General features: G+C 52.6%; 1 protein-coding gene across 6 annotated transcripts in view; it reads left to right on the top strand.

Moving 5' to 3' along the window:
• PTPRU (protein tyrosine phosphatase receptor type U) overlaps window positions 1-21,811 on the top strand; it is an 83,407-nt gene that overhangs the window by 3,109 nt on the left and 58,487 nt on the right. For all 6 annotated transcript variants that reach the window (XM_080654176.1, XM_080654177.1, XM_080654178.1 and 3 more), the window contains exons 2-7: window positions 13,838-13,969; window positions 16,997-17,268; window positions 17,763-17,844; window positions 17,952-18,067; window positions 18,406-18,580; window positions 19,141-19,434. In XM_080654176.1, the coding sequence (XP_080510302.1) occupies window positions 13,838-13,969; window positions 16,997-17,268; window positions 17,763-17,844; window positions 17,952-18,067; window positions 18,406-18,580; window positions 19,141-19,434 (1,071 nt within the window). The remainder of the gene's footprint in view (window positions 1-13,837; window positions 13,970-16,996; window positions 17,269-17,762; window positions 17,845-17,951; window positions 18,068-18,405; window positions 18,581-19,140; window positions 19,435-21,811) is intronic.

Raw genomic sequence — 21,811 nt, forward strand, 5'->3', positions numbered from 1 at the left:
CCAGGGTGGGCACCCTGCTTGCTCCAGGCGTGAAATCCTTCCATGCCTTCACCAGCTAAGCTAGATTTGCAGGGGTTACCTCGTGCCCCTCCCCCCTCGGCCCCCTTCCTTCCTCCAAGCCCTCTTCCTGTATCCTGATGCATCCTACCTTACCCACTGTCAGGATCGCTCTCATTTGTTGCCTCGTCTCCATCCTCAGCCACCTCTCAACTGCAAAAAGCCTCCGGTCTCTTCCCTCTATCCCTCCCTCCGTGGTGCCAGGGATCTCCCTCCGTGGTGCCAGGGATCTCCCTAAAATGAAAACTGCATGTTTGGAACCTGGGTTTGAAACCATCTGAAGGTTCGCCATTGCCTTCAGGGTTAAGTCCCTTTCCCTTGGCCTCATTGCCTGCTCTAGCCCTGCTTGCCTGTCCAGCCTCAAATCATTTTGTGCCCCTTGTTGCTCCGCCCTATCTGACCCACTTATTAGTATCCCCTAAATGCCCTTTCCCTCCCTCTCCTCTCTGGGCCTTTGTACTTTCTAACTCCATCTCTTTACTTGGTGAACTTCTGCTCCTTCTTCAGGTCTCAGCTTAGACATCACATCGCCCCTGAAGTCTTCCTTGGTTATCCCTGTTCTAGGAAGGGAAGGTGGGGATTGATTGGATTTTTTCCATACCATTTGTAATTATTGTGATTACTGCTTATTGGTCCACTCTCCCTTTCAGACCATGAGCTCTGTGAACTTAGTTCACCTCTGAATCCTTAGTGCCAGGCACAAGGCCTGGGCTACTGGTGCTGAGTAAAATATACTAGAATATGTCATGAAAGAATGAATGAAGTCCAGTGGGTCAAGTTCTGAGCTGGAGGTGCCAGATGGGGGCGCAATGATTCCACTGAAAGTAGAGATTAAAGAACTAGGTTTCCCTCCAGGAATCTAGAAAATTCTGTTGGGGGATGATACTGTGTGTGAAAAGGCCAGGTAGAGAGTGCCATCTGGGAGTTGTGAGTTGGGGCGCTTAAGTCCATGGCAGAGAGTAAGGGAGCAGGTCTCTGCCTGCCAGCCCCTCCTCCAAGTTTCCCACATTGCCCCCACCTCCCTCTAACCCCACCCCCAGCAGCTGGCCAGGCCTGTCTGTGGATAGGCCTTTGTGCTGGAGGCCTGGCAGTTGGTGAGAGGCATTGAGTCCCAACCGTCAGTGAGACTGTCTGGGGAGGAGGGGGGAGGGCCCTGCCTCAGGAAGGGGAGACTCTTCCTCAGGTCCCAGCTTCTGTCCTGGCTCCTTGTGAGCCTGAGGGAAGGGGGGAGAGCTGCTCCCTGTGGTGACCCCTGCAGGTGGGGTGAGGCCTGCTGAGGTGTGTGCAGGTACGATTCTAGCATCTGGACAGTCAGAGTGAGGAGTATGGATGTGTGTGTGTATGATTGTGGTTGTATGATGGTAGCCCAGGGCACAGGACATGTGTGGCCTGTCAAGGTATGCAGCCATCTGGTTACTCTGTGTGGCAGGCTCCGAGTTTGGAGTAGGGAGGCGACCAGCTGCTTTGATCCTGGGGATCCTGAAGCTCGGGTGTCTGGGTATCTAAGTGTTAAATTCTTGGAGTGTGGGTGCAGAGCTATTTGGGTGGGTTGTGTTTCAGGATGTAAGTGTGGGTCTCCCCGTGCCAGGATGTGGAGGATCAGGGTGTGCCAACATAAGGATATCCTAGCGTCTCTGTATCCGGAGGTGGGTGTATCCAGGTGTCTGGGAGTCCTCAGATTAATGGGTGTCCAAGTGCAGGAGTGTGTTTGTGTTGTGTCCAGCTGTGGGCTGTCCAGGTGCCTGGATGTCTGGGTGGGGGGTATGGAAGTGTCTGGATATCTGAGGTTGGGGTACCTCTGTATCCAGCAATGGGCTACACATGCATTGGACTATCTGGTGTTTGTGAGTCTGGCCACGGAGTGCCCTGTGGTCAGTGTGTCTATTTGTAGGTTTAGGTGTGTGTGTCTCCAGGAAAGGGGTGTGCATGTGTTGGGTGGGAAATGTCCTGTGCCCAGCTGTGGACCAGGAATTGGGACTGTGTCAGCTCAGCTTCTGACACCCCCTTCCTTGGGTCTTGCCTCCAGACTTTCCTTTAGACCCCAAGGCCAGGAGCCTCTGGAGGAGGCCCAGTTTCTCCGTGGTTAGTCAGCTTAGAGCTGCACATTCCAATAGAACTTCCTTGCAGTGATGGGAATGTCTCTCCCTGCACACTCTAATATGATGGCCACTGAGTCACATGTGGTTATTCAATTTAAGTTCGTTAAAATTCATTAAAATAAAAATTCAGTCCTTTAGTCTCACCAGCCAGATTTCAAGTCCTCAAGGATCGCATGTTGCTAGTGGCTATCATATTGGTCAGCGTGGGTAGAGAACATGTCTACACAGCAGAAAGCTCTATGGACAGTACTGGTCCAGCAGGGCGAGGCCTGCAGCATCTTCATGAGGCCTGGACACCCCAGGGAGGGGACTGGGTCTGCTGCCCATCACTCAGCAGCTGATGAAGACGCTTTGGTTGAATCTATGACGCCAGCTCCATCATTTCGTGCCTGGACTATTGCAATAGCCCCCTCCTTGGTCTTTATTCTGCCACCAGCCTTCCAATGCTTCCATTGCCCTGAGACCTGCATGGCTTCTCTCAGGCAGACATAGAATGCTGCCATGCCGTGGCCTCAAGGCCCTCCAGCTCCCAGGGGACAAAACTGAAACCCTAACGTGGCATGTGAGGCCCTGCATGACCAGCCCCTGCTTTCCATGAAGCTTCCTGCTTAGGCCCCTCCTCCCTGTCCATACTTTGTCTTCCAGGCTCACCAGGCCAGTGCTGCTCCCAGGCCCTTTCACATGTCTCTACCTTTGCATATGCTCTGCCTCCTCCCCCCTCCTCTGCCCTCCCCCCTCCTCTGGGCCTGCCTACTCACTCAGTCTTCCTGGAGCTGTGGTATCACTTCCCCTGCCCTCCTGGCACAGCACAGTGGGTCAGTTCTCCCTGATGCCGTGCGACAGTGTTTGGCACTGGTTTTCTGTCTTCTTCCCCGCTAGGCTGGGCTGGGAGCTCCTGAGGGCTGGGCTGAGCCTCTGTCATCTCCCGTCCCCGGGGCCTTGTACATGGCAGGTGCCACTCCGCGTTTTCATTGATGTGAGCCTCTGGGTACATAGGGAAGGCTCGGTGGGGGTGGCAGGTGGAGCTGGAGCTCCAGAGGGCAGTCCCGGATGGGGGCTGGTATGTCCCCTTGGCTGGCTCTGGGCAGGGGCTGCCGTTGCCTGCAGAATGGCTAGGGGAGGATGCTAGGGTGGACACCTCAGAAGAGGCTGCTGTGATAGGAGGTCTTGGGTAGATTCCCAGGGTGCAGAGCCTAGGACCTAGTGGTGAATCGGAAGGCACAAGGAGAAAGGGGGCTTAGAGAGGTCAGTGAGTTTTGGAGTTGATTGTAGGAGTGTGTGGGAGGAAGGAGTGGATGGGGAAATTGGGTGTTGTTAGGGCACAGACATATGTGATGGTCAGGATCACAACTGGGGGTGGAGTGATGGTACAACGGGGGGATGAGAGATCACTAGTGATGAAGATATACCTGGGGGGTGGGCACAGCTGGGAATGAAGGGAAAAGGAATTGGGCGAGCAGCTGAGGGTTGGGGGAATATGAGAGATAGAGAGAAGGGGGATGTGGAACAGTTGGGGGGTAAGAGGAGACAACTGGGAGGTGTCAGAAGCTTATTTGGACAGGATAGGTGGGTCTCATCTGAGAGAGTGGGAATTGCACTGCTCAGAATGTATGTACGTATGTATGTGTGTATTTACAGGTGAGTACATGTGCACCCTGTGTGTAAATATGTGTTTTACCTAGAGTGTGGTGGTTAAGATCATGGCCTCGGGAGCCAGATCATCTGGGTTCTAATCCTGGCTCCACCACTGCTAGCCGTTCAGCACTGGGCAAGTCACTTGACCTCTCTGGGCCTTTAGTGTTCACATCTGTGAGATGGGGTAATTACAGAACACACTGCGTGGGGCTGCTATGAGGGTATATTTCACTTACATACGTACAGAGTTTAGATCAGGTCCTGGCCCATAGTAAGCACTGTATAAGTGCTAGCTATTATTTCTAGTAAGTGTGCATTCTTGGCTTCTGATGAAGTCCAGGCCCGGGAGGGGTAAAGAGTGATCAGCCAGATTGGTTGGGTCTGGCTCGCCTCTCACTTCCACCTCACTATTTATACCAACTTGCTGCCCACTCTGTACCAGGGCCCAATTCAATAGGTCTCCCTCTCTGTCTCTCTCCTGCTCTGCCCTACACTGCTCTGCCCTGGGCTGGGGGCCAGGGGATGTGCTTTAATTGTCCAAAAGCTTTTTAGCAGAATCTGAATTCATTGTTTGCCTGCCAGTGCGCTGGGGCCTTCCTCAGAGATAAATACCTGGACAATGTGCTCAGATCTGGCGGCCCGTCCCCTGGGCAGCTGTGGTTTCATCCTGTGCCCTTGGAGAGTCACTGAAGTGGACGATGTTGGGGGTTGGAGCACAGGGGACCCACAGAGCAGATAAAGCTCCTAACCCAGGGGGTAGCCAGTTCACAGAGCTTCAGGCCCAGAGTTTTCCAGGGCTCTGGGCTCCCTGCTCGCCAGGGCAGCACAGAGCAACCTTCCCCACAACACTTTTGCAATGTGCCGCATCTTTGCCTTACGCTAATAGCTGCGCTGCATCATGGCCCTGGACTGCTCGGAGGGTGTGTTCTCTGGGGTTCCTGGGCCCAGCCCCTCAGGACTGGACCACACTGCACTGCGCCTCAGCCCTACACAGCATGGCCGTGCCAGGATCCTGCACTGCATTGGCTGTGTGACATAGACTCCATCTTTGCATTGTCTCCTGGTACTGCACCTCCGTCCTGCAGTTGTACTGCCACTTGTGTCTTTGCAGCTGTCCTCTGTGCTATGTTACTCTCTTGGACCTCACTGTTGCATTGGGCTTGCGGACTCTCCTAGGATTTGGGCATGGCTCCTAGCAATGCACCACTGTGCTGTGCCAACAGACGGCATGCCACCACAACACTGCATCTCTGCGTCACACGGCACGTCTGCCCTGGGCTGCACTGGATGTGTGCCTGTGCCTGGCCTAGCCCTTCACACTGCACCACTGCCTTGTAACACTGCCCTCTACGGGATCCCGTCCTTTCTTGGTCTCACCACTGAGGTGCCTGCTGGTGGTGTCTCCCACGTTGCTGTTGGTAGCCCCAGTTGAACAGTATCTTTGCATGGACGCCATCCCTGCACGCCCCTCTGCCCCTTCTTGCGCACTGCTCAGGGGGCCTGTACGTACACTGCAGCTGGGGGCCGCTTTGTTGGGCTTGGGGACTGGCCTGGGTTTTTATGGACAGCACCCATTCACAGCACCCAGCTCTGCATGTGTGCACCGCACAGGGCTGCTGCCCCGATTCCTCCCTGCACTGTACCTGCTCACAGTTGGGTCATGCGCACTCGACTGGATACCAGGACCCAGGCCCTTGCACTGAATTCACTGTTCCACACCCACCTTCACTGCACTCCATGTTGGTGCATGTTTCTACCCCTGCCCTCGTGTCTACACATACTCTGCTCCTTGGGACTGTGTTGAGCTTATCCACACACAGCAGTTCCTTTGGCATCGCACATGTCCATCTCTTCCCTATATCTCTGTGCCTACACTGGACACATCCTTTCTGTGAGAATTCATAGAGCATCAACTATGTGCTTGGCCCTGTGCTAAAGTCTGGAGGGGAAGAATTAGCAAGGCTTGAACTTAGCACCTGGGCATTCTCCATACACCTATCACACTTGCACAGTGCGCTGTGCCTCTGTGAAGTTCTGGGTCATGTTCATGATGGGCGAGGCATCTCTACGCTGCATCATGGTGCTGACCCGTTGGGCGGTGCCATTCCAGGTGTCTGTACTGGGCTCTGTGCACGCCGTGTGCTCTGCTCCCCTGCGTTGTGTGACTGCATCGTGCCTCTGTGTTGTGTGGAGCCGCTGCCTCGTACCCACAGCAACACCGCATTGTGGTACTGCATCGCCCTCTCCTGCCACGGGACTGTTAGAAAGCATAGATCTTTTGCGCCACATGGTTTGTGCGCAGCCCTCTGCCTCTCTACTCTGCACTGTGGCTTTATATGAGACAGGGTGTCTGCATGCAGGGGTCTGTGTACTCTTTGCCCATTGTACCTCTGCACAGCACAGCCCTCCATTCAGTCCTTTGCCTCCCTATGGAGTCCTGCCCCATCATGCGCCTTTCCCTTATGCTGCCAATATGGCAGCCCTACTGTTAACCTTGGGATTTGGGATACACATTGATCAGGGAGATGGGGAGTGGGTCTGGCCTGTTTCCCTTGCTGTAGTTGGCTTCCTTCTATCCTCGGTGGAGATGAAGGATGTTGTGGCTGGCCTCTGTGTTGGCTGCTGTAGGGCAAGCATGTCAAACTCGCGGCTGGTGGGCCGCATGTTTGACATACTTGCTGTAGGGGGACCAGCTCAGCTTACTCTCCTGGTGACCGGCCCTGGGTGATCTTCCTAGTTGCAGCTATGCTCAAGCCGCTGTCATTAGAAGGTGGACATATTGCTGCCAGCCCTGCCATTAATTAATTGCTCATCAATTACTTAGGGCTCTGGAGGGAAGTTCCAGAGAGACCTGGCTGAGGTTTGGATATGTTTATCTGGACAAGGAGAGCAGTGGAGGAGGCTGGGTCAGGTCTTTGGGCTGGAGTCATGGTCCTTGACCTTAGGTGGGCTGGTTGGGGTCAGACTCTCAGGGATTGTAAGTCCAGCTACTATGGACCATCTACTCTACACAGGGTTAGAGGATGAGGTTGAAAGGTGTAAGAGACAGTCCTTAACCTCAGGAAGGGAGGAGGTGGGGGTTGGATGGGCCTGAGATGGAGCTTAGTTGGTGTGAAGAACCTGGGGTAGAGCTGGATTGGGCAAGAATGTCCAGGAGTGAGACCAGTGTTGGTTCCGAGGTTGGGCTGGGATACCTAGAATAGGGGTGTGCCTTTAGATGATCAAATAGACCTGTGTTGTCATTGGGGTTGTATTTGGGTTCCTCAGGTCTGGTTTGGGGCTGTGCCTGCGGTTGGGTGTGAATCAGCCCTTACGTTTATAATCTTTTGGGAAAAGTTTTGTTTCTCCTGGGGCCACCCGTGGGAACTTGATGCTCTGTTGACAAACTGAAGGGAACACAGATCTCATTGCACAAAAACTCTGTTTACCAAGGGTCATCAGAAAACATGGGTGGCGCTGGCAGCCACAGCTGGCACAGAGCACTGTCCCCTGCCTGGTGGGGAGGAATCTGGTGCTCACATGCTTGTGGTCACACTCACATGCACACACATATACTTGTACAACTCCCCTCCACCCTGCCATGTAACTCCCCTCCCCTTGGGCACAGGCTTATTACCTCTGCACAGCAACACACACCTGCACACCCACAGCTCCACACACACTGCCTGGGGGCCACCTTTGAGACATCCATGCTCACTCTCCCCTCTCACCCATAGTATCTATCTCTGCCCTCAAATAATTCATGCTCACATGCATCCTCACACAAATGGAATCAGAATTCTGGAGGTGGAATCCGAGGTCACCTGGTTCCCCATTTGCATTTCATTAAGTGAGGAAGCAGGGGTTCAGAGAGGGCAAACCACCTGCCCATGGTCTCAGCAGCAACTACAGCCAGGTATCCTGCCTCCCACTTGAGTACTTGTAAGTTGGTACCAGGCTATCAGCCTCACAGCCATGTACACACACACACACACACACACACACACACACACACACCTTGTGGAAACACATGCAATGGAGTGGTGGAGACCCCCACACCAGGCTTAAACCAGGGAGACCCCTCCCACACTCTGGCTCCTCCTGCAGAGGTTGCTTTGCCCCTTACACCACCCCATCCAGAACCCAGCCGGATGTGGATAAACCATCCTCCTGCCTGCCCCCAAATTGTGGCTGACGGTTGCTCAGGCAACCGCCTGCCAGATTGGGGAGATTAGCTGAGGAATGTAGCTGGGCCAGTTTGAATTGATGCTGGGAGAGCTCCTGGTGGTCCTGCTTTGATTAAGCCCACCCTCTCTGGGAGGTCCTGGCATAGATGGGTACCCAAGGAGGGGCCTGGTTTTCTCCCTGTCCCTAGTCCAGTTGATACTGTGTCCCTAAGGCTTGGACTAGTCTGGAATAAGGGAGTGTGTGTGTGTGTGTGTGTGTGTGTGTGTGTGTGTACATGTGAGTGTGGGGCTATATGTGTGTGAACATTTGAGTGTGGGGCTGTGTGTGTGAGTGAACCTTTGAGTGTGGGGGCTATGTTGTGTGGGAGTGAACATTTGAGTGTGGGGCTGTGTGTGTGAATGAACCTTTGAGTGTGGGGCTATGTGTGTGTGTGTGATTTGAGTGCAGAGCTGTGTGTGTGTGAGAGCATTTGAGTGTGGGGCTGTGTGTGTGTATTTGTGTGTGTGAACATTTGAGTGCGAGGCTCTGTGTGTTTATGTGTGTGAGTGAACATTTGAGTGCAGGGCTATGTGTGTGTGTGTATTTGTGAGCATTTGAGTGCAGGCTGTGTGTGTGTGTGAACATTTGAGTGCAGAGCTGTGTGTGTGTGAGAACATTTGAGTGTGGGGCTGTGTGTGTGTATGTATGTGTGTGAACATTTGAGTGCGAGGCTCTGTGTGTTTATGTGTGTGAGTGAACATTTGAGTGCAGGACTGTGTGTGTGTGTGTGTGTGTGTGTGTATTTGTGAGTATTTGAGTGCGGGCTGTGTGTGTGTGTGTGAGAACATTTGAGTGCAGGGCTGTGTGTGTGTGTGTGAGAACATTTGAGTGTAGGGCTGTGTGTGTGTGTGTGTGTGTGTATGTGTGTGTGAATATTTGAGTGCAGGGCTATGTGTGTGTGTGTATGTGTGTGAGAACATTTGAGTGCTGATAGATCCTCCCTTCCCCCAACTGGTGGGCTGAGTATGACGTAACCTGCACCTGCAGCCTGGACATACCTGAGTACCTAACCAGGCACCTTATATGGACTATACATTGAACCACCAATCAGCACCTGCCAAATACCCTAAGCGCTTGTCCCTAAGTTCCTGAGTGACTATGTACCTTATATGGACCATACATTAAGCCACCAATCAGCGCGTGCCGAGTACACTAAGCCCCCATTCCTTCCCATTCCTCCCCTCAAAAGGCGTGTTCACCTCTGCACGTGTTGCTGTTCTCCCCTTGTGAGACAGCCCAGCAGGTCCTTCTCCTCTAATAAAGCCTGTAGTCCTGGTTTTCGGCCTCTGTCTGATCTTTCAAGTGTGTGTGTGTGTGTGTGTGTGTGTGTGTGTGTGTGTGTGTATCTCTGAGTGAGAGCGGAGTGTGTGTTGTTTGCATCCAGGACCGGGTCCCTGACATCTGACTCCAAAGTCGTTGATCCTGTAGTGCCCTCTGGAGAAGCCACCTGCCCTCCTGGCTTCTAGAATATATCCCTTCTCTCATCTGCTCAAACACCTACTGTGGCTTCCCAACTCAGAAGGAGGCCAAACTTCTCACCGTGCACTCAAGGCCTCCCAGACGCAGCATTAATTCCCCTTCCTCCAGTCTCAGCTCCCATTATTCGGGCAATCTAGGCTCCTCTCTGTGCCCTGCAAGAGCTGTGTGTTTACTTACTGCCTTCCTTTGCCATTGCTGGTCCCTTTGCTTCAAATGCCCGTCCACCCAGCTCTACTGGCCAGAATGATACCCGTCCTTCCAGATTCTGCTCCATGTACCCACCTCCAGCAATCTTTCCTCTGCACCTGTCTTGGATGCCCAGTCATTTGTCATCTGTCCCTCTCCTCCCCCCATTCATACTGGGAGGTCTGAGGACTGGGTATTAACACTCCTGTGCCTCAATTGTGCCAGCCTGGGACATGCTTTCTTTTCTCAGTGGATACACGTCCAGTAAATGACATTGAATTAACACACGTGGCCAGAGCCTGATTTTGTTTGTGCCTCACCTTCTTGAATAATATAGGTGGCTTAAGACCAGTATCTGGGACTTCAGGTGTGGCCTCGGGCAAGCCACCTCATCTCTTTGTGCCTCAGTTTCCATCCGTTAAATAGGAATAATAATAGTGTTATCAGTGAAAGTGAGGTATCCCTTTCCCCACTGGGTGCTGGGGGCGGAGTCCTTACAATATTTTGAGAAAAAATAATTTTCTGAGACTCGCACGGGAGGATGAGTGATTTTTATTTGAGTGGAATTACATCCTTGGGTTTCCAAACTCCCATTTCCCTTAATCCAGTCCTGAAAGATGTGCAGCTGGGGATTCAGCAGCGCTATAAACAAAGCCGGGTCCAGAGTTTCTGCGCCATGCTGGAATTGGGTCCGGTACAGCAGCAGGCTAGTTGCAGTCCATTACTCCATTGTCTGGGGTCCACATGGCTGTGAGCCCTGTGGGTAAATGCAGGGGAGCCAGGAGAGCGCACCCCCTTCAACAAAGAGTCCTGAAAACACAAGAGAGTGAATGCCTTTGTTTAGGGGATTCAATATCTCCAGTCTTCCTGCACTTGCACTGGCCGTACCTACTCTGGCCAATGACCTGTTCCCAGGTGTGACTGACAGACAAGTACCTCCCCTATGTCACCCAGACTTTATTGGGGCATGCGTCCATTCTCCCCCTGTCCAGATCTGCGAGGAGTAGACTGGTGGCTTCCTGGGGAGTGTTAAACGGAAGTTCCTGGCAAAGCTGCACAGATGGCATGCTCTTTGGCTCCTTTGCAGTTATTCATAACTAGGTTCAATTACAACGCTCTCAGTAGCATTTGCCTTCTGAGTTACTGTGAGGGCTCACCAGCACAGGTGGTCATGGTGTAGGTGGCAGCCCCCTCGTGGTGGTGTTGCAGTGTGTGTACATGTCTGTGCCCATGTCTGTGTCGATGGAGCTGAGAGGGATTTCCGGCTTCCATTCTTGCTCTGAACCCAAAGTCTGATCTAGTGTTTACCTCCTGGGCTGGTGGCTTCTTGCAGGAGTTGGGTCTCTAGCAGGAGCTGGGACTTGGCTTTGGGTCACCCAGACAGGAGGTGATGGGGTTTTTCCCAGGGCCCCGGAGGGCTGGTTGTTCCCATCCCAGGTTGAGCTGCAGACTAGGTGGGGGTGGGGTTCTCCTTGGGGAGCCTGGCCCCAGAGATATTACCCGCTAAGGCTGTGGCTGGAATGGGCCTGGCCCAGAGATACAAGACTGGGGATGGACGTGGACCAGGGACAGGGAGTCATTCTGCCTAGAGGGCACTCTAGATTGAGTCAGTCAGCTGGGGAGGTCACCCTGGCTGGGGTCAGTTATAGGAGTTATTTGGCAGAGGTCAGGGGTCAGTCAGTCAGTCTGGTGGTTATTCTGGCTGAAATCAGATGGTCTGGCAGTCATCTGAATGCCAATGGGGCCACTCTGGCTCAGGTCTGTCTGTGTGGGGTCACTGACCTGGGTTAGTCAGTCTGGGGGCTATTCTGGTTAAGATCAGGTGGTCTGGGTGCCCCTCTGACCAGGTCAGTCAGCGTGGGAGACCTGGCAGCTCATGAAGGAAAGAGCTGGCACGCTCGGGCTTGGCCCAGGACCAGGGGCGAGAGCTCTGGGGCAGCTGCCTTGTTACTTGTGAAGCAGCAGGAAGGGCCTGCACCCTCACAGGGCTCTAAACCCTGGCTTCTCTTTCTGGCAATCTCTCTGCCTCAGGGAGGCCTTGGCTAAGACCCTCAGGAGCTGACTCAGCTCAGGCTGAATGAAGTCCCGTGTTCCCTCCTCCAGGAAGCCCTCCCTGACCATCCCTACTGGCTATGTCCTCTCTGTGCTGTGCTGTGGATCATTTTCTAGCGGGAAAGCTAAGACCTTCCCACCACTGATGAGGTTAAAACCCACCTCCCACAGGCCACAGGACACGGTATAGACCAGGGCTTTTTACACAAAGGGGCAAAATGCTCAGCCCAGGACTTGCCCCAGCTCTGGAGAGAGACTTCTGTTATTTCCTTGCATCCACTTGGTGCCATCCCTATGCCCACGACTCATCATTTTAGGTCCAAGAAGAGGAAAGGGAAACCCCCCAACAATGGGGAGCCCCTTTGTGCCTGGCTGTGCTGGGTGTCTTCATATGCTACTTTACGTGATCCTCATAGCGACCTAGAGAAGTCCCTGCGGCAGGTGAAACAAGAGCCTCCGAGAGTGGTCACTGGCTGTGTGGGCAATGTCCCTGCTGCTCCTGGCACGTGTCACCCACTCTCCAATTACTGTCTGTTTCTCTCTCCTCCTCTTCTTGAGCCTGGGAAGCAGCTCAGGTTCTCATAGTGAAGGCTTTTCTGGTGGGAGATGTGGACTTTGGCAGCTGACCAACATGGGTTCAAATCCTGCTTGCTACTCACGTAGGCTCAAGTGGCACGTGTGAGGAGCTGGTGTTCTCTGAGTGCTTGCATGTGCTAGGCATGGTGCTAAGTGGGCCCCACAATGAATCCTCAACAACCCACGTGTCGATGGGGAAACTGAGGCTCAGAAAGGAGAAGTGACTTGCCCACAGTCAGAAGGATTGGCAAACTTCTGAGTCAAGAAACTTAGGAGTCAGAACTCCTAGGTCTGTCTGATGCCAAAGCCACTCGCTTATCTACCACGTTTTACTGTGGACAAACCCTTCACCCCTTGGAGCCTCAGTCCCCGCGTCTGTCAAGGGCAGGCACCCAGGACAGAGCTGGCACGATTTGTGCCTGCTCCCTTGCCACTTGCTCAGGCATTTTCCAGGTCTCAGATGCTCCAGACTATCCCTGAAGGGACTCCAAACACTGAGATTTGGGAGTGAGTGCAGGGACTGGGTGCAGGTACTTTCTGAACCAGTGGTGTTTTTATGAGGTGCTCAACTCAGGGCTTTGATGAGCGAGCTAAGATTTATGGGCCTCATTACCAACCAAAGGCCTCACTCACATCTATTTTAATCCCCTCTTCCTTCCTCCTCTTCTTGTTTAAACTGTAAACATTGGTTCCAAATCATGAGAATTTGCTTCCTTTCCTGATGTGTGTGCCCAATCCATATATGACCGTGCTGTTGTGTGTCATATTCCTGCAGGCAGACACCTAAGTTGGGTGACTTTGGGCAATGACTGAATCTCCAAAGCTCATCTGTCAAGGAGGAATAATAGTGGTACCCGCTCAGAAGGCCAGGCCTAAATGCAAGTCTGCACCTATAAAGTGTTTAGCACTGTTCAGGGCTTGTTGTAAGCCTGAGATGATCTGTTGCCACTTATTTTTAAGCAGATGCTGTCAGGGCTGGCTTAGGGCATTCATGACCCTGCCGGTCCCGGGGCCTACTGTCTATCCTCTATGTGAAGGTGAGGGGCAGGTGATGGGCCCTGACTAGCAGTCAGGAGATCTCAGTTCAAACCCCATCTCTGTCACTAACCAGCTGTGTGACCTTAAGGAACTCATTCAGCTTCTTTGGGCCTCGGTTTCCTCATCTGTAAAATGGGGGTAATTCTAGTCCTGATCTCACGAGTTGTTGTGAGGTTCTAATGATATAGTAGTAATGATAACTAGTTTTGTTGATAAGGTCTTTGATGGGTGGTTGAGCAGTGTGTGTGGGGGTGTCCTGGGAAATACTGGGTGAGTGGGCAATGTGGGGAGATCTGGTATTGGGAAGAGACAATGAAAAGAGGGCCTTGGTAGAGGGAGAGGGGAAAGGAGGGAGAGTTTTGTTGGAGGGAGCAGTGAAGGGAGGGCCGGTGGAGAGGGGGGGAGGGGCTGGGTAGGAAGGAAGTGTGGGGACACCTGGAGGTAGTCCAGGAGCCCTGCTGGCCAGCAGCCCTGCCCTAGCCTTGGCTAACCAGGCCCTGCACTCACAGCTGGCTGCACCTTCGAGGAGGCAAGTGACTCGGCAGTGCCCTGTGAGTACAGCCAGGCCCAGTACGATGACTTCCAGTGGGAACAGGTGCGGATCCAACCTGGTACCCGGGCTCCTGCGGACCTGCCCCACGGTGAGTCTACTCTGTCACCATTCCCCATTTGTCTCCTTCTAGGGGCATTCTGCCCCCTGCTATGTGACCTTGGCTACATTACTTAATCTCTCTGGGCCTCATCTGTTTTGGCATCTGTGATGATATACATGACACTGTGAAGGTGAAGCTCTCTGGACACTGCCCAGCTGTGTACATCAGGGAGTTCTCCTGTAAAATGGGTGCGGGTTCAGGTATTCAAAGATCCTCTTTTTTTTTTTTTTACCTGGCTGGCATGGCTCAGTGGATGAGCATCCACCTATGAACCAGGAGATCACTGTTCGATTCCTGACTAGGGCACATGCCCGGGATGTGGGCTCAATCCCCAATGGGGGGCTTTCAGAAGGCAGCCAATCAATGATTCTCTCTCATAATTGATGTTTCTCTCTTTCCCTCTCCCTTCCTCTTTGAAATAAATATATGTATATATTTAAAAAAAAGAAAAGACCCTCTTCATTCACTGAGAGCCTCTGAATCCTGGGTTCCCAGGACTTGAAGATGCTGACAGAGCAGTAACATTGGGACTGAACGTGCATAAAACCTTCCTTCCTCTGCCCTCTTTTCCTGCAAGTCCCAGACCCTTCCCACTCCACAGTGCCCTGCCCCTGTTTCAGGCTGGGGCCCTGTGGCATTGTGAGTCCTGCGGCAGACTAATGACATGGATTCTAGTCCTGGCCTCCTGCTCTGATGATGGCCCCTGGAACACTGGTTCTAGAATCACGAAGACTGAGCTTCAGATCCTGGCGTTAGCCCTTTATCAGCTATGTGACCTGGGCAAGTCACTTCATTTCTCTGAGCCCCCATTTTCTTAACTATAAAATGGGGAGAAAATGGTTATTGGTTAATGTCTATATAAAGTACATAACATGGGGGGCATGTAGGGGTTTGTTGAATGTTTAGTTGCTATTGTTGGAGGTATTTGAGGGATCCCAATTATTAGCACCCCTCTTCATTGGGTGCAGAATCAACTGGGAGTTAAGAAAATGGTAAGACAGATAGAGGCCAACATATCAACGTTATTACCGATAAAAGCTGGGTGGGAGGAGATAGCATAGTGTGAGAACCACATGGCTTGCTGAGGGAGCCTCAGAATTGGACGGCCTGCAGACCCCTTCCTCTGCCCTGTCACAGTAGTGGGCCAGGGTCTCAGCTCTCAGCAACTGCTGTCAAGGGTGCAGGGAAGGGCAGTGAAGATTCTCAATGGTGAGACCAGGGGTTGAAGCCAACAGGAGAGAGGCCCTCCACGGCCTGACCTGGGCGGCCTCCAAATCCCCATCTCTTGTCATTGGCATTGCCTCCTGGAGGCCTCCCTGCCTCCCCCTTCTGTGCCCCTGTGCCCTCCCTGGGGCTTTCATCTCTGCCTTTGCAAGGCTCTCAGTCCCTTGTGTGACCTCCGTACTATCAGGTATCAGGGTCTGATCTGGGTGGGAGTGATCTATCAAGGTGCCCGTGGCAGGGCACTGTGTGGGCTGTCCCCATATCCCCAGGGCCCCACTCTCAGTCTGGTACATGGTTGGCACTCAGGTACAAGGTGATTGGAATTCACCTTCAGCAGTCCTGACCACTCTGTGTGGGCTCTCTCTTTCTCTCCCCCACACTCAAGTAGAGATATGTCCAGTGGGAGAGTGGAAAGAGAAATTGAGCAAGTGGCATGGGCCTTGTGCTGGGTCCTGGGGATGCAGTGGTCAGCAAGATGGGCACCTTCTCTGCTCCCTTGGTGCTCTCCTTTAAGGGAAGGGTATTTAGGGTGGAGAGAGAAGGAAAGAGGGCGATTCACACTCAGAGGCAGAGAGCAGGCGAGAGAAAGCAGAGCCACAGGACTGAAGGGAGTAAGTGAAAGAAGGGTGGGGGGACGCAGAGTGAGAGAGAGGCAGAGGGAGCAGAAGGAAGAGACAAGAACAAAGTGTCAGATTGAAAGGGGGAGAAAGACGCACACAGCTGCTCACAGGGAGAGGAGAGAGGAGGCCGGGGAGTGGGCCAAGAGAGACTGCTGGGGACTGGGACCTGCCCCTTCCTGAGTGGGGGTGGGGACCTGGGGTTTTGTTTACTACCCACCAGGACTGAACCAGGAGCAGCCTCCCCAGGCTTCTGGCTCACAGAGATGAATGAGATCCCCTCCTTGGAGTCCCTGGGGAGTCTTCCCAGAGCTGGGAGCTGAATGAGCTTGTGTTGGCTGGCAGCCAAGCCCAGGAAGAGGCAGCACTGGGTGGCTGTAGGCACCCCGTTGGCAGCTGCTGGGGCCTTCTCCCCACAGAAGTAAAGCCATCAGCCCTCAGCCAGGTCCTGAGGAGTCAGCCCACTCCCTCACCCTACGTCCAGGCCAGCAGACAGCCTGGATCTCTGGGGAAGGGGCAGGGCTGCCTTTCTCTGGGTTGGAAATCAAGAGAAATGTAACCCAGGAATTTAGACTGAGGAGGTGGGGGCTGGAAGGGAAGTTAGAGTCTTTTCATTCAATCTGTTCTATACAGTCATTCTGCTTGGGTTCAGAGCCTGGGCTGGGAACACTGTGGAACCCTGAGGCATCATAGGCTGGTGGGAAACATACACACCTTTATTAATGATCTAAGGGCCAGGAGAGAACCCCACAGAGGGAGGAGGGGAGGGGGAGACTTCAGAGGAGGTGGCCTTTGAGGGCTTGTCGCACCAGACTCTTGACTGCTGAGATGAATGACATAGTCTCTGCCTCCAAGGACAGTTCAGAACGTGGGGAAGCCTTGGATCAGCATGAGCTTGGATTGTGATTGCAGGTGGTGAGAAGCAAGAAAGGGCTGTGTTAAAGTCCGATTTCTGTGTTTTTTTTTGCTGCTCCAAGTCTCTCCTTTGGCAAATAGATGTAGGAAAGTGAAGGGACTTACCCAGTGAATCAGAGCTGCGTCCAGAACTCGGAACTCCAAATTCATGGTGGGTCCAAATTCCTGGGGTCCTTTGTTCCTGCCCTCTCCTCTGTGCCCACCTGACCCTGGTCCTCCAGGTCTCCTCAGCTCCTGACTCTTCCTCCTCTCTTTTCAGGCTCCTACTTGATGGTCAATGCTTCCCAGCATGCCCCAGGCCAGCGGGCCCATGTCATCTTCCAGAGCCTGAGTGAGAATGACACCCACTGTGTGCAGTTCAGCTACTTCCTGTACAGCCGGGATGGGCACAGCCCGGGCACACTGGGTATCTACGTGCGGGTCAATGGCGGTCCCCTGGGCAGTGCTGTCTGGAATATGACTGGATCCCATGGCCGTCAGTGGCACCAGGCTGAAATGGCTGTCAGCACCTTCTGGCCCAATGAATATCAGGTGGGCTGAGTTCAGTCTGTGGTCAGCTGATGCTTGAGGGTGGGGGTAGTGAGGTGTCAGCTTGAGGCCAGAGTAAGTGAGTGGCTGAGGATGGAATTAGTTTGTGTTCAGCATCAGGAGTCAATCTGTGGTCAAGGTCAGGTGTCAGTCTGTGGTCAGCATTGGGTTATTCAGTGACAGTTCAGTCTGGGTTCAACATGAGAGCTGGGGTCAAGAGTGCGTTGGAACTGTGCCGACCTGGAATCCCCGTCTGGCTGGGAAGAGTTTTGCTACTTGAAGGTAACTGTCCTCTGGCCTTGACCGAGTTAGCTCTTGAGTGCTGACACCCCCTCCCACAACTAGCTGGCTTGGTTGGGCGAGTCATTGTGAGCTAGGCTGACCTCTGCTGTTTTGAGGATGGGGCTGGAGCAGAGCTAAAAGAGGGCTCTGGGGACACCTCCCCAGGCAGGGCTGGAGGAATGTCAGTATGACGGGGACCCTCCCGCCTCCCCCAGGTGCTGTTTGAGGCCCTCATCTCCCCAGACCGCAGGGGCTACATGGGCCTAGACGACATCCTGCTCCTCAGCTACCCCTGCGGTGAGTCCCAGCCCACTCGGGCGCAAGGGGAGGGGTGCGGGCGGTCTCGGCTCCTGCCTGCAGGGGGCGTAGGCCCAGCTCACCCCGCGGGTATAATATTCCCGCAGCAAAGGCTCCGCACTTCTTCCGCCTGGGCGACGTGGAGGTCAACGCCGGCCAGAACGCCTCCTTCCAGTGCATGGCGGCGGGCAGGGCGGCGGAGGCGGAACATTTTCTCCTGCAGGTGAGGACGGTGGGACCTTGGCCAAAGTGTGTTGGGGGCTTCTTCTGGGCACTGGCTCTCTCGGCCTTCTCGGATGCCTCCATTCCCCCAGGACAGAGCGCGGCTCCAGGATCTCCCAAGCACATTCCCCACCAAAGGCAGAGCGACCGCCTTTCTTTAGTCACCTCCGCACCTGCCGGTGGCAGAGCGGGTTTCAGCAGCCCCATGGCCCCCAGTGAAGTAGGGACGGCTCAGTGGGGCCAGGACAGTCACTACTCCTTTCGCCGGGTCAGAGCGAGACTGGGACGCTCTCCCCCGGCGTCCCTGACCCGGTCCCCCCTCTCTCTCCCCTCGAGCAGCGGCAGAGCGGGGCGCTGGTGCCCGCGGCCGGCGTGCGGCACATCAGCCACCGGCGCTTCCTAGCCACCTTCCCGCTGGCCGCCGTGGGCCGCGAGGAGCAGGACCTGTACCGATGTGTGTCCCAGGCCCCGCGCGGCGCGGGCGTCTCCAACTTCGCGGAGCTCATCGTCAAGGGTCAGCGCGCGCTAGCTCGCCGAGGGCGGGGCCGACGCGGGGAGGAGCAGGGTTTGCCGGGTGGGATAACAGCGTCTTCAGGGGCGGGCTCTGACCCGGAAAGGGGCCTGCAGAGGGGGCAGCGTCTCTCCAGAGAAAAGGACTGATCGAGGGGGCGGGGGTCTGATTGAGAGGCGGGGCCTAGGGGGACGGGAGCGGGGGGGGGGGGGGGCAGGGTCAAGGTGTGAACCGGTAAGGCGGGGTCAGGCCGTAGGGACCGTGGGTTAACCCGAGTAGGCTTGCGATCAGCTCCTGGAGGCGAGGACTTGGGTATCCGAGAGGAGTGAGGGACAGGGTGTGGGCTGAGAGGTGAGGCTGGGGTCAGACTTTGGGGTGGGGTGCCTCTAATGGTCCTGGGCATTTAATGGGGTGTGGGGGGGAAGCGTTCTGGCTGAGGACCTGGGTGTTGCATGAAAGGTTTGGGAGGACGCTTGGGATTTGGGTGTGATGGGATGCGGAGCTGGGGTCCGGGACCTCACAGTAGCATCTGTTGGCTCCGCCTCTACCCCATGTCCTCGTAGAGCCCCCCACTCCCATCGCGCCCCCGCAGCTGCTGCGCGCAGGTCCCACCTACCTCATCATCCAGCTCAACACCAACTCCATCATTGGCGATGGGCCGATCGTGCGCAAGGAGATTGAGTACCGCATGGCGCGCGGCCCGTGGGCAGAGGTGCACGCTGTCAACCTGCAGACCTACAAGCTGTGGCACCTGGATCCCGACACTGAGTACGAGATCAGCGTGCTACTCACACGCCCGGGTGACGGTGGCACTGGCCGCCCCGGGCCGCCCCTCGTCAGCCGCACCAAGTGTGCAGGTGAGTACGGGCTCAGGGCATCCAAGGGGGGAAGTGGCGCATTCTGAGAGGTAGTATGGCCTGCATCTGTGCTTCTAAAACTTTCTGAAACGTGATTTCTCCTCAGTCCTTGTCATGGTAAAGATAATAATAGCTAACACTTTGTGCCAGACACATAACACACATGTGCGTTCTCTCTCTCTCTCTCTCTCTCTCTCTCTCTCTCTTACTGATTTAAAACTCACAACACACAAAAACCTGTACACGAATATTCATCACAATACTGTTCATATTCATTTTATAGATGAAAAATTAGAGAGAGAGTGAAAAATTTTAGAGAGAGAGGAAGGGAGAGGGAGAGAGAGTGAAAAATCAATGAGGTACAAAGATGTTAGGTTACTGGCCCAGAGCTAGTAAGTGGTAGAACTGGCATTGGAATTCTTAACTGGCTGGCTCCAGACTCTGACCATAATTCGACATTATGTTACTTAGATAAAATAAACAACTTAACACCACCAAATGAAAGTGAGTTATTAAATTGTAGCTGGAGTCTCTGGTCTGGGCCCTGGAGCCTGAGGTCGGCTCTTCCATGTTGAAGGGCTGAAGCATCTGCGAGGAGTGATGGCACACCTGCACCAGAGGAGCCTTTTTTTAATCCGAAGAGAAATTGAGAACAGAACAATTTTCTCACTCTGTGATTTAAGCATTTGTTTTTAATTGGATTTTTTATTATAATAATTATAGATTTATATGCAGTTGTCAGACAAAAGAGAGAATTCCCTATACACTCTACCCATTTCCTGCAATGGTAACATTTCCCAAAACTGTAGTATAATATCACAATCAAGATTTTGACAGTGATACAACCCACAGATCTTATTCAGACTTCTCCAGTTTCACGTGTTGCCATTTGTGTATGTGTGTGTGTATTTAGTTCTATTCACTTTTATCACATGTGTAGGTTTGTGTATTTGCCACAAACCTAGATACTGAACAGTTCAATCAACTTAAGAATCCTGGGTGGTGTTCTTTTATACCCACACTCACCTCCATTCCTTCCTCCACCACAAATCCTGGAAGCCACTAATCTGTCCTTCATTTCTAAAATTTTGTCATTTCAAAAATGTTATATAGTCCTGCTGGTGTGGCTCAGTGGTTGAGTCGACCCATGTACCAAGATGTCAGGGCACATGCCTGGGTTTCGGGCTCAGTCCCCCCAGCAGGGGACAACATGGTAATGTTTCTCGGTTATCGATGTTTCTCTCTCTCTCTCTCTTCTTCTCTTTCTAAAATCAATAAAAACCTATTTAAAAAGTTACATAAGTTATGCAGTCATACAGTATATAACCTTTTGGAATTGATTTTTAAATTTGGTACTATTTTATTGAGATATAATTCACATTTCATACAATTCACTCATTAGAATGTACAATTCAGTGGATTTTAGTATATTCACAGAGTTGTGCAACCATCACCACAATCAACTTTAGAACATTTTCATCATCCCAAAAGGAAACCTTGTATCTTTTAGTAGTCCACCCCTCATTTCTCCCTAACACCTCCTACACTAGGCAACCACTAATTTACTTTGTCGTGTGGCTTTCTTCATGTGCTTATATTTACAAAAATCCATATTTAACTTTTTGTGAACATTTCAGATAAATGAAATCTTATAATATACAGTTATTTTTTATGACTGGTTTCTTTCACCCAGGATAATGTTTTTAAGGTTTATCCATGTTGTGGTATATATCAGTACTTTATTCCTTTTTTATTGCTGAATAATATTCTGTTATATGGACAGTACCACAATTTATCCGTTCACCAGTTGATGGACATTTGGGTTGTTTATACTTTTTGGCTATTATGAACAGTTTTGCTATGAATATTCATGTGCAGGTTTTTGGTGGACATATGTTTTTATTTCTTCTGGTTATATAGTGTATATATCTACGGTAACTATGCTTAACCTTTGAGGAAATGCTGACTGTTTTCCAAAGCAGCTGCACTGTTTTACATTCCCATCAGTAGTATATGAGGGTTCCCATTTCTCTATATTCTTGTCAACACTTATTATCTGTCTTCTTATTACTAACCCTCCTAGTGGGTATGAAGTGGTATCTCATTGTGGTTTTGATTTGCATTTCCCTAATGGTTAATGATAATGAACATTTTTTTCATGTGCTTATTGGTCATTGGCATGTCTTCTCTGTAGAAATGTCTACTCAGACCCTTTACCTATTTTTAAGTTGTTTTTTTTGTTTGTTTTGTTATTGAGTTGTAGGAATCTAATAAAAGCCTAAGCGACCATTATGGTGGAACAACCAGAATGACCGGTTGCTATGATGCACACTGACCACCAGGGGGCAGATGCTCATCACAGGAACTGCTCCCTGGT

The sequence above is a fragment of the Plecotus auritus genome (genome assembly GCF_963455305.1).
Source record: "Plecotus auritus genome assembly, chromosome: 2".
NCBI lineage: Eukaryota > Metazoa > Chordata > Mammalia > Chiroptera > Vespertilionidae > Plecotus > Plecotus auritus.